Source organism: Mesocricetus auratus, unplaced genomic scaffold, assembly GCF_017639785.1.
Source record: "Mesocricetus auratus isolate SY011 unplaced genomic scaffold, BCM_Maur_2.0 Super-Scaffold_4256, whole genome shotgun sequence".
Lineage (NCBI taxonomy): Eukaryota > Metazoa > Chordata > Mammalia > Rodentia > Cricetidae > Mesocricetus > Mesocricetus auratus.
The window spans coordinates 28025972-28037684 of NW_024429182.1; the positions used below are offsets into that span (position 1 = coordinate 28025972).

The following is an 11713-nucleotide window of genomic DNA, read 5'->3' on the forward strand; positions in this document are numbered from 1 at the left end:
GGGCCCTTCATTATAAATACCATTCTGGTATTTCTAGCTGTTCTGTGTCTGAGAGGAAGTTTAGGCTTCTATCAGCTGACCATTTGTTTCATCTTTTTAATTTAGTGTCCTCATCTATGACAAGTGATCTCTCTTTACAGAGAGCTGCCAGAATAATTAGTAAAGTGCATGAATGAAGTCTTGACAAGTATGATGAAATAAAGAGTCATGTGTACCCAGAGGAACCCCGCTCTAATACGAGGGGACAGTTACCCTCATGGAAACACAGTGCGCTTCACACTGAGGCTCCTGAAATGTGCGATTCCCTTTGCACAGAGGGTTCAATAGGGATCAGTGTGGCCCCCAATACTCACCTCTGCGGTCAGCTGTGTTGTGTTACCTGTGTGTATTTGCTTAAGTTTTGTTTTTTCCAATTGGTTCTATTAATCAGGCTGTGTATATGACATGGGCTCCTTGAACCACAGAAGATTATGAATCTTTGCTGAGGCAGAAAAATGCCAATGTAACCTCCAGAACATCCCAGAACAGACCAAGAGCTTGTTGGCCTTTGGGACCTTGTAACTCATGAATGCTCAACTGTGAGGCACTTACATAAAGAACAAGGCAAGGTCTAGAGTTACATGTCAGTTGCAGCAGTTATTTGGAAGTACACTTATACTTGAGTACATGCATTCATTCACGGGAACAATAAAGCCTTGTACTACTAAGGTGAAATGGTGAGTTTGAGTCCAAAGACTACTGTTTCTAAACCTAGCCACCGGGCCTTATCCAAGCTAACATTTATTGCCAATTAATGACATTTGCTAAAATCCACATCTTCTGAAGTTTATACAACTTTCCAAATAGTCCCTGAGGAAAATAATTTTCAGTGTGACCCCAGTTTTTTTAATGTCTTCACTTCATTAATCTGTATTCACACAGACAAAATTGAAACGTGTATAAATAACCCAAGTGTCCACTCTCACAATTGTAATATCTTTTACATCTATCCTATTAACTGGGAGGGTAGGGCTGGCTGAAAACAGGGCAAAAGACTCTAAGAATGTCAACTACTTCACAGATTACCGTGAGGAAGAGCTGGGGCACTTTATGGAAAGGCCTTGTATAAATGCTACCTCCCTTCTCCTACTTAGCCAAGTCCTTCAGATTTACAGTGTGCCCTTTCCGAATCCCCAGGGAGTTTACATTCTCAAAGAGAATTAATAACACAAGAGATGTTCACAACACTTTGTGTCAACACTGAGGGGAAAAAAATAAAGGATGGGAACCCACGTCTCCTCATTCATTTAACGTGGCTGTACCAAGAGGATGCATCCTCCTGGTAGACTTTTGAGTTCCATTGTGAAGTCATGGGCAGTGAAAGTCAATATTTACACAGTGACCACTATTCCTTTCGTTTAAATAGTATAATTCTTCTCCAGTAAAAACTCCAGTTTTACTTCCTGTAACATACTCAGCCGCTTCCCTCCTCCACAACAAACATGGACTCTGTGCTCTTCCACAGTGGGCTTTAAGGAGTGGGAACTTAGATTTTCTTAGCACCCAGCCTAGCAATGTTGATTCAGTATTGACAAAACATTTGAAACTTCCTCATACTATGCTAGAAGAAAATGATGTCCCAGATTTCTCTTGCAAACGTTACATCAGATGCCTTTCACAACCTCGTGACTTCTAGTAACTTCACGGCTTCCCAGGGAAATGGAAGTAGATCTGGTGGCGTGAGCTCTTCAGCCGTTGGGTCAAATTTTGACTGGTCTAGTTTCCAGTTTTCTCTTATCATCTATAAACTGTGATTGACTCACAGACTGCCTGCTTTCATGGAAACAAACCATTTTGTCCATATTCACTGAATACTAGCAAAGCAGTAAGGCTAAGCCATAGAAATCACTGCCCATTCTAGGAAAGTTGACTCACTCCTGCCACCCTGAGAAAAGAAGATGTGTCTGATAATGGGAACAGAATATATCCACTCATTTGTACCATTTACTCTTTTAAAAAAGTGCTGAGGGATGCCTTCTAATTTGAATTCATTATTATTGTCTTGAGATATTAGGGGTAGGTACCTGCCAAAATATTGTTCAAATGAGGCGCTAATATATCATAAGTTCTGTGAGCCAACTGGGCTTGTTACTTGGCATCGAGCCTCACTCCCTCTGTGACATTAACAACTTAATTAGGGAGAAGCTAGCAAGCTGCTTCTGTGAGTGACTCTGAAGACGCACTCACTTCAGCTGAGTAAGCTTCCTCTAGACTGTTGGTCATACACTTGCTGGTGGCTTGGTAAGGGCTGAGCGAGCTAATGTGTACCATGCCCCAGTATTGGTGCCAGGTAAATAAGCACTTAATAAATACTGGTTAAAAAGATAGATCACAGTAGAAGCAAATTTTGTATTGTCACAAAACATGTTCAAGAAGTGAAATGCCAGATAGACATGTAGACTCCACGGTTAGGATTTTATTATCCAGCTTTTATTTGCATGGTTCATTTAAATCAAGGGATGGCTATGAATGTTTTTCTTTGTCTATTTGGTAACTACTCAAAACGCTGTGGTAATAGGGACCCAATGGACTGAGAGCTGTAATTACTGGTATAGATGAGGGGGAAAATACTCTTTGGGGACTCAGTGAACTAAGCAGATACACCCTGGGGCCTTGTGACCACTGTCATCAACTTCCTGATGCCTCTTGAACCTGGGAAACAACAGCAGTGGATGGGTGAACAGATAACGCTGACCTGAGGTTTGAGCATACACCTGAACCTAGTCCAGCTTTTGCCTGGGATGACTTTATCTGTATTGCCCATGAGGCAATTCTCTCTCTCTCCCTCCACCCTTCCCCCACTCCCTTTCTGACAGGGTCCCAAGTATCCCAGTCTGACCTCCAGCTTTTCATCCCCCTGCCTCCATCTCCTGAGGGCTGCCATTACAAGCTTTTTAGCACCAAGTCCAGTTTTGCAACATGGACACAGGGGCTAACCCTGGGCTTCCAAATACTTAGCAAGCGCTCTAGCAACTGGATTTCCCTGATACCCTGTTTTTAGATTAAGAAAAAAAATAATAAAAAAGCAATCCAAAATGGCTTGAGAGGGTTTAAGGAAGCATGAATACACTTTTCTGAAGACAAACTGTCTGGAATATTTTGGCATTGCCAAATTACATCTTTCAAATACTGTTCTTTGTTCTGTATTTCTGTCTCCAGATTAGAGCAAAGTGCTCACCTTGAGTGGGGAATGTGCGTGACTCACTCACTGATAAACCAACGAGGAGGTAGTATTAATATTTATCTTATTTATAAAAAAACATTTCTTGGTGACTAGAAATCAAAACAAAGTTGTAGGGAGAGAGCAGGGCCACTTTCAAAGGACATTTGATAACAAGAGAAGTGCCAGACGTATGCTGTGTAGTTAGGATTGCAGTCCAACGTGATGCCACTGAGTTGTCACCAAGACGGCTCCAGGACCTAACAAAGCTTGTGATTGCTGTGAGTCAGCTGTAATGCATGACTTTAGAGGTTAGTCCTTAATTTTCTGCAGTGTTACTATTCATTGAACACACACACACACACACACACACAGACAGAGACAGACAGACAGAGACAGAGACAGAGAGAGACAGAGAGAAACAGAGAGAGAGAGTAGTTAGCTTAAGCTTTTGCTTTTTGGTTTGTTTAGGACAGCTTGAGCAGATTAGTGAGATTCTGTCTTAAAAGGTGAGAACAGAGAGTTCATCTCAGTAGTGGAAATTTTGTTTTCTTACCCTGCATGAGGCATTGGATTCAATCCTCCACATCAAACATGTAAAAGTGAACTTAGTAGAAAGAAGGGTTAAATACATAAAGAAGGTCAATTGGAAACTACTGTTTTTGGTTCAAGCCCACTGTAGGACTTATGGGGCAGAAGGCTCATAGGACGTGAAGATTGTGGGTGGGAAGGGTACAGGCACCTCACTTAGAAAAAAGGAAATACTATGTTTAAAGTAGACTTAAGCCATTCTACAAATAAGGAATGTAGGACTTCAGTAGGTAGGCTAAATTGTGGCAAGCGGAGTTCCTGACTTAGTCATGCAGTACATTATTTGCTTTGTCAGCAGACAAATACATAAATGAGAACTTGACAGGAACCTAAAAGGGACAGGATAAAGACCTTGGGAGCAGAGGGGGAGCCATATACAGAGGACTCCAGCAGGGAACTAAAAAGAATTTTTTTTAATTGTTGACTTATGTGGGTATGTGTGTGTGTGTCTATATGGTGTGTTTGTATGTGTTGTGTGTGTGCGCGTGTAATGAGCATAGTTGTCCACAGAGCAGAAGACACTGGGTGTCATGGAGCTAGATTTACAGGCTGTTGGGAGCCACCTGATGTGGGTGCTGGGCACTGAAAGTGACCCTTCTGGGAGATCAACATATATTGCTAACAGCTGAGTCACTGCCTCTCCAGCCCCATCACTGATGTCTTAAGTTGCTAGTTTTGTTGGAAATTGTGAAGGCATAAGTTGTCCACACATTAACAGTGATTGAAGCAGGGCATAGATAAACGAGGCAGGTATCATAATTTAAAAAGAATCTACTAGATACAGGTTAAGAAAAGTAATTGTTGCTTCATTGATTTATTTCTTTTCTTTCTTTCTTTGTTTCTTTTTTTTTTTTTGTTTTTTTGTTTTTTTGTAACAGGGACTCACTGTGTAGCCCTGGCTGGGTTGGAACTAGCTTGAACTGGCCTTGAACTCACAGTGATCCACTTGCTTCTGCCTCCAGAGTGCTGGGATTAAAATTATACACCACCATGCCTGGCAAAATTGAAATGTTAATAATGAAATATGGAAAGCAGATAATGACTAGTTAAAACTAATGTTAATGCAGCATAGAAATGAACATTATGAATGAAGCAGTATTTTATAGATACATTTAGACCACTTTATTTTTTTAGTACCAGTGCCAACATTTGTACTAGACAAGGTGAGCTTGCTACTCTGAGACAGTAGTTACACTTTCACAATGCTGATTATTGGGAACCAACTTCATCAGTAAACTCACAGACACGTACACCAGGCATCAACAGGGGCTAGTTACATACCTTGAACTTTTGCGTGGAAAGAGAAGATAAATAGGTACTATTTATCCTAAATTGGGGGAAATAGTGATTATGAAGCCGCATTGTGAAGGAAGAGCAAATCAGTAGTAAATCCTAGATTTATGACAAACCAGTCAGCCATCTGGGAAGGTTTTGTTTAATCTTTATTAGAAGAGAGGCAAGCGGAGTTCAGAGGACAAAGTGACCCGGAGAGGAACTGAGCTCCTTCTCTAGGTTTAGAGGACAGGGAGACCATCGGCTTCAGGGATGCTGAAGGGTGAGGACATTGCTGTCTTTCTGATCTTACAGGGAAGAGTCCTGGGTGAACATCAACTGTCCCCAGTGCTCCTCAGAGTCCCAGCACAGCCACAACAGAGCAGAAACTGCCACCCACACTCCTGAGCATAGTGAGGAAAAGTCAAGGAACTTTAGAGTCCCAGGGCTACACGAGAGCAACACAGTGAAGTTACAGGCTCAGAGAGGAGAGGTGTTGACAATGTTGAGATGACAACACACAGAGCATGTCAGGGAATGCGCATCTCTAAGAATAAAGACTAGATAGACAACCCTACCTCCAGCTTTGTAGAGGAAAGAGAATTCGATTTCCTATTTCTGACTACTTAGCAAACTGAAGGTCTCTTGTCGTGGAGTATACCCTTGTAAGAGTGACACCATGGGGGATCACGCTAGCTCATTGGTTAAGAGTACTTACTGCTCTTACAGAGGACCGGGAGTTTGGTTCCCAACACTCACATCATGAAGCTCACAACTGCCTATAAGAAGAGTTCCGGGGGCTCTGACATTCTTCTCTGGACTGCACATACGTGTGGCATATACTCACACAGGGATACACATATACACAGAGATAAAAATAAAATAACTCTTCTGTTCATTTGTTTTAAGACAGACACAGGTGTGGCCAGACGCATGCAGGACACGAAGTGTTAGTGATTATTGGAGTTGAGAAGAGGCGGGGACTTGTGTCTCCACAGTGATGAGTTAGCTGTTAGGTTTCAAAGCTGGGACAAATGGCCAAGGTGCCTGCATCCTTCAGTCCCTACCTGTTACAGGGTCCTCCTGCCTGGATCCACCCCCCCACAACCCAGAAAGCTGGGCTGCTTTTCCTATGTAATCCAACCATTTTGGTTATTCAAACCCTTTGTACATTTGGGCCTCCTTGCCGCTGCACCTGGTCTCCTTTCTCTTCTTCTCCCCCCCCCCCCTTCTTCTCACATGGCACAGTTCAGTCTGGTCATGTCCACTCTGGCCTCTGACTACACTCTCACATATATCTCCAATGAAACTTCCCCTCCACCATATCCGGGAGCAGCCATGTTCCTTCCATGTTTCCATTCCTTTTAATTTTTTTTTCATTCATTAGCCTCCTACAGATAATAACTAAAAGTGCTTGTTATAGTGTAAAACACTCTAATTAAAAACAGAATGTAGCTATGGGATGGAAAGAAACTACCAGGGTGAAATCTGGAACAAAGTGGGAACCCAAAGAGCAAGGTTTGCGGGCACTTTTTTCCGTACGGGGCATATTTGCTGGCAGGAACGTATTTGTACTAATTGCAGCAGCCTCGTTCATAGAAACAGAACAGAAATCAAAGTGTGGGACACACGCACAAGACCCTTTCCTGTTATGCCGGGCTGCTAAGAGTTGTGCCCTGAAAATAAGGGCGAACCAGAATAAAGCCACCTTCTAGCCCTTGGAGGACAGCAATGCTGGTGTACGAAGGGCTTGTCAGGGTGCGCAGAACTTTCTGTAAAGGCTGCATCTACAAGGCAGGTCTTAGGTACAAACTCTTAATTCACACCACCTGGGTGGTATTTCAAAACGAGTGAGGTTATGTCCTAATGATTGCGGACCAGGAGTGAAGCCAGGATCAAAAACAAGTCCTTCCTGGGAAAGGGTGCATAGCCTCAAGGTATTCTGGGAAATAGCTTTTAGGGGGCAATAATGACAAATCCCTAGTGAAAAATGAGCAAATACATAAGAATAAAATAAAAAGGGTCAAGTAACAGATCTACTAAAAATGCACATTTTAAGTTGAGGTCCTGATACAGTTTGCAGCTGTGAATTCATTCATTCTACGTGGCTCAGGCACTTCCTGAGGGCCAAACAGTGTTAGGGGCGCTGGGAACACTGCTGTCTCAGCTGTCACATGAGCAAACCACCTGGGCACTAAAGGTCTGCAGACTTGCCATCCTATTGAAGTTTATTTACCTTGGCTTTCTGTGGCCTCTGGAGAGTTCCAAACACAGTCTAATGGGTGCCCTTAGCTCTTAGTGGCAGATTTTGAAATAAACAGAAGTCTCTTAGGGCTGAAGCTGACATCACTGATTCCTCTCTCAGAATCTCATTCCCCAAGGTTCCATGGTTGAGCTAAACCTGATTATACCTGAAGAAAACCATCACAGGAACGTGATAAAAGACAAAGCTAGCTAGCTCAGAGACATAAGCCTTAGGTAAATATCCCTAAGTTTGTGAAGATCCAAGCAGGTGACCTATTATTGGGAATCATAGCATGAAATGAAAAACATTGATTTTGAAGGCACATTTGGAAATAATCAAAGGCAGAGGAAGGGTGGAGGAGAGTTAGACCAATATTTAGTTATACGTGATCCGCTTGTCTTCACCAGTGTGCTAGCAAAAAATATCAGTAGTACAACATTTGGGTTACCGAAGTGTGTTTGTCCACCCAGGTTTTCACAGTGAGTATTCAAACTGTCTGCTCCATACACCTGCATTTATGTTCTCTTGTTAAACATTCTAACAGTTGTCATTTACTCAGCCCCCAGTAACCCGTGCTTTCTTAGTTATGCCAAACCACAGCAGGACAGTATAATAATAATAAAGACAGGAGTCAGCCACGAAGGTGGCACAGGCCTCTAATCCCAGCATTCAGGAAGTGAAGCCGAGAGGATTGTGGGTTTGAGACCAGCCTGCGCTACACAATAAGACTGAGTCTCAAATGGTAAAGATAATCAAGTCTCACTTATCCCATTTCACACACGAGAAGACAATAGTCGCGAAGGTCACTTCCCGAAGAAGGTGCAGAAGAGCCCGAGTGTTAGTATTACTGCTTCAACAGACCTGGAGTTGAACCGTGCTCTGCCCACATTTCTCCTTTCCTGGAGGTGAGGCTCAGTGACTTTCCATAGTGAGGGGTGCTGTGGGGATGAGAGGAAGCCTCGTGCATTGGAGCGCACAGCTCTAGCAAGGGCCGGCTGCTCCCTCTACCCAGAGATGCTTCGTCTACACATTCATGTCTTGACTTAGCCACTGTCTTCAACTGGTTTTTGTTGTTGTTGTTTGTCCTAGAATTGGCTCTTGTAGACCTGCCCCTGCCTCCTGAGTGCTGGGATTAAAGGCATACACACCCACCACCCAGCTCAACTAGTTTTAAAAGTAGCTACTTCATAAAGCACCAACTTTTGAGTAATGAGAATGCACAGCATTACTAGAGCCACCGAGAGCCCTCAGGGTTTAGTTCCCCTTCCATGCATTCCCAACACCTACTTGTTTCACCCTCTAGAGAAGAACGGAATAGCTCAGTCTTAATTTTCACTTGCCTGTCTCCAGAGCATCACAACATAATCTGCTCAAGAAGAGAGACCCTGACTTGGCCTTCCCTTCTTTGCTGGTCTCTCAGACAGCCTGCGTGTCCTTCCCCGGGTATCTGTGTATACACGGGATAGGGCTGGAGATTAGCCAGGGCTAGAGTTAAGTTAAGGCCAGAAGAGATATGAGTGACATCTGTTTCTTTGTTTCCATGGTAAAGATAACTGACACAGAAGGGGTGGCCGTCTTTCCTTTATTAAAAGAGCATTGATTTTTATTTCTAGAGCTTATGAATAATCTTCATGCACTCTTTCATTTAGTCTTTACCATTTACTGGTCCTAGAATGGTATAATGTGGAAGACTATATTCACACAGTAAATAGGCAGAACCTTTGAGGAAAAGAAGTTTGGTTGTTGACAAAGATTTGCTAAAGCACTATTCAGGTCTCTTTGTTACATACATCCTTACTGGTCATCGGCCCACGTCTTCCACTCAGGTTTTCACACTCACCACCATCAGGCACACAGAAGGGGCCCCACAAACATCTGAAGCTATTCAGGTGGCTATTATAGAAATAAACTGTCCTCTACTGACCAGGCAGAAAGCAGCATAAAGGTCTCTTCAAGTCCATGAAGGCAAGCCCTTACCTAAGCTGCCTTCTGAGGGGGCAAGACTTGCTTCCTACGTAACTGATGAGTTCAGAGGTCACATGTGTGGAAAGGTTTGTTTTGTTCTGTAAGGTGTCAAAACCTAGTTGAGTTAACATTGGCAGTTGGAGCGATTTTGATTTCATGTGCACTCACAGCTAGCCCGTGACAGGACTAACAGCAAATCCTGGGCCATTTGGGAATTTGGGATAGTTGTTGGAAAATAATTGTTAGGCCAAGGGAAAGTTGGGAAATTCTACTTCAGTCAGCTCTTAGGGTATTAAATGATCACTGCCTCAAAATGAAGAAAATAGAAGGAGGAGGAAGAGGAAGGAGAAGGAAGGAAGGAAGGAAAGAAGGAAGGAAGGAAGAAAGAAAGGAAGGAAGAAAAGAAGGAAGGAAGGAAGGAAGGAGGAGGAGGAGGAGAAACACAGCAACAAAAAATAAACTAAAAGTTTCAAATTGTGTAAACACAAAAACCAAATGCTGGTTCTCAGAGTCCTCCCTGGTAACTGCAGCCTCCAGGAAAAGGCCCTGCCCTCAGCCCTGTGCTTCACAGACTCTTTCTAACAGGAGGTGTGAAAAAGAGAGTTCACTTTCCGACTGATGCTTGACAAAGTTCCTCCTAGGAACTGGAAGTTCTTGATGCAAGTGAGAAGGTGAGACTAAAATGCCACCGACATTAAAAAACTGACTGCTACAGCGGAATTCAGCACTTGGCACCTAACAAGACTTTGATCAAGAGATACAGGAGCACAAACCAGAGTCATGAAACACATTACATACAGTACTGAAGGTCCCTCTACTTTGAAATTGCCCATCAGAGGCAGCTGGATTCCAACTGTTGTCCCATCCATAGCGATGCCACCTTCCTCCTGGACACTCTCCCTGGTCCAGTGTGTCCCCCTCCCCCAACACAGAGCACCGTATTTTCTGATTGTCACACCTCCAGTTCCTGCATGACTCCTCCACTATCCTTTTCACTTGCCCAGTCCTCAGCAACACAATTCCTCAAGTACACCCATGAGTAGCATATAATAGCAACCATTTATTGAGTACCTACTACGTGCCAAGTACGTGTTTAATTGCTTGGGAGGACTTACCATTTCCTCAGCACCACAGTCATTGGAGGCATGCAATGTGGTGTTAGTGGCCCGCGTTCAGCAGCCGGTTAGATGGGTGGGATTATATTTAAGGCTCGAAGACCACATCTGAAGTGACCCAAATACTGTCTGGGAGGTTTCTTCTAACCCAGAGCCTGTGATTACTACTGCTTTCCCTCCACTTTTATTGGGGTACAGTGTCATTTTTAAGAATGCAAATTTTAAAAGAGTCAGAGTTGTTACGGGGGGTGGGGGTGAGGAAGAAACTTCAGTATACCCTCATCTTTCTCATGAAAAGGGAGACTGCCCAGATTCGCCGGGAAGAAAACTGCAGCCTCTGGAAACCCTCCCCAGATCTTCCTTCCTTATCAAACGGAGCTCCCCCACCCCCATCGCATGCCGATAGGGAGATAATCACGCTAGAGGGTTAAAGCCTGCCGGTATGGAAATGCAGTTTCCTCCAGTTAGCCTAGATAATTGCAGTTCTATGAAAGTCTATCATTAGTCCACTCCAAGAAGGGCCCCAAAGTTAGAAGAACCCCGGTGGCTGTCCCTGACGTGTAGCCAGAGATCAGACCTGGTAGAAGCTCAGCCCACCACCCACTCTGCGCGCGGAGGTCCTGTGGAAGACAGGGAGGGTGGACAGAGACTGGAGGAAGAAGGGACTTTCCTCCAATCGGGTCCTGTTTTCTGATTGGGACCCACTTCGCAAGCTCAGGAGGGCTCTGGCGGGCAGGGATTGGAGGTTCCCAGAGGTACCCGGCAGCTAGGGGCTCCCCGAACTTAGCCCGGGGAGGGGAACGCGGGCTTAGCCCCACGTCCCTGCATGTCACCGGGCACCCGTGTCTTCCCTCCCTGCTCCGGAGCTTCCCGGGGAGGGCGGGACCCACTGCGGGTCCACAGGGCAGGAGGGGAGGGCCAGGCAGGCGGCTGGCAGCCTACCGTCTTCTGTTTCTTGACCCCCGACATGCTGCGGCTGTGGCGGAGCCCGGGTCCAGGACGCAGAGACGCGGATGGCGGCGGTGGCTGCCGGGCTCCAGGGAAGGAGGTATAAAAAGGCTCCTCAGACACGTCGCACTTCCCTTGACCGGCCCCCTTCTCCTACTCCTCCTCCTCGCCGCGCTCCTCTCCGCCCCGTCGGCTCCGCCAGCAGCGCCCAGCCCCGGGGACCCGGCAGCCGCCAGGGCGGGGTTCCCCGCTGGCGTCCCGCCAGCTCAGGTCTAGGACAAGCTCTGGACCCTGGGAGCATCATTCACAGTCCACTCCATCTCGCATCCTGCATGAATCCCCGGGACTCTGGAGTGTACTGAGTTAAGGGAGAGCACA

General features: G+C 45.0%; 1 protein-coding gene across 2 annotated transcripts in view; it reads right to left on the reverse strand.

Annotated features, from left to right (window-relative positions):
* The window catches only part of Papss2 (3'-phosphoadenosine 5'-phosphosulfate synthase 2), a 71249-nt gene extending 59762 nt beyond the window's left edge, over positions 1–11487 (reverse strand). The window contains exon 1 of one of the 2 annotated variants that reach the window (XM_040745451.1): positions 11330–11487. In XM_040745451.1, the coding sequence (XP_040601385.1) occupies positions 11330–11356 (27 nt within the window). In that variant the 5' untranslated portion in view covers positions 11357–11487. The remainder of the gene's footprint in view (positions 1–11329) is intronic. The other variant, XM_040745450.1, reaches the window with a different exon arrangement.
* Positions 11488–11713: the final 226 nt, after the last annotated feature.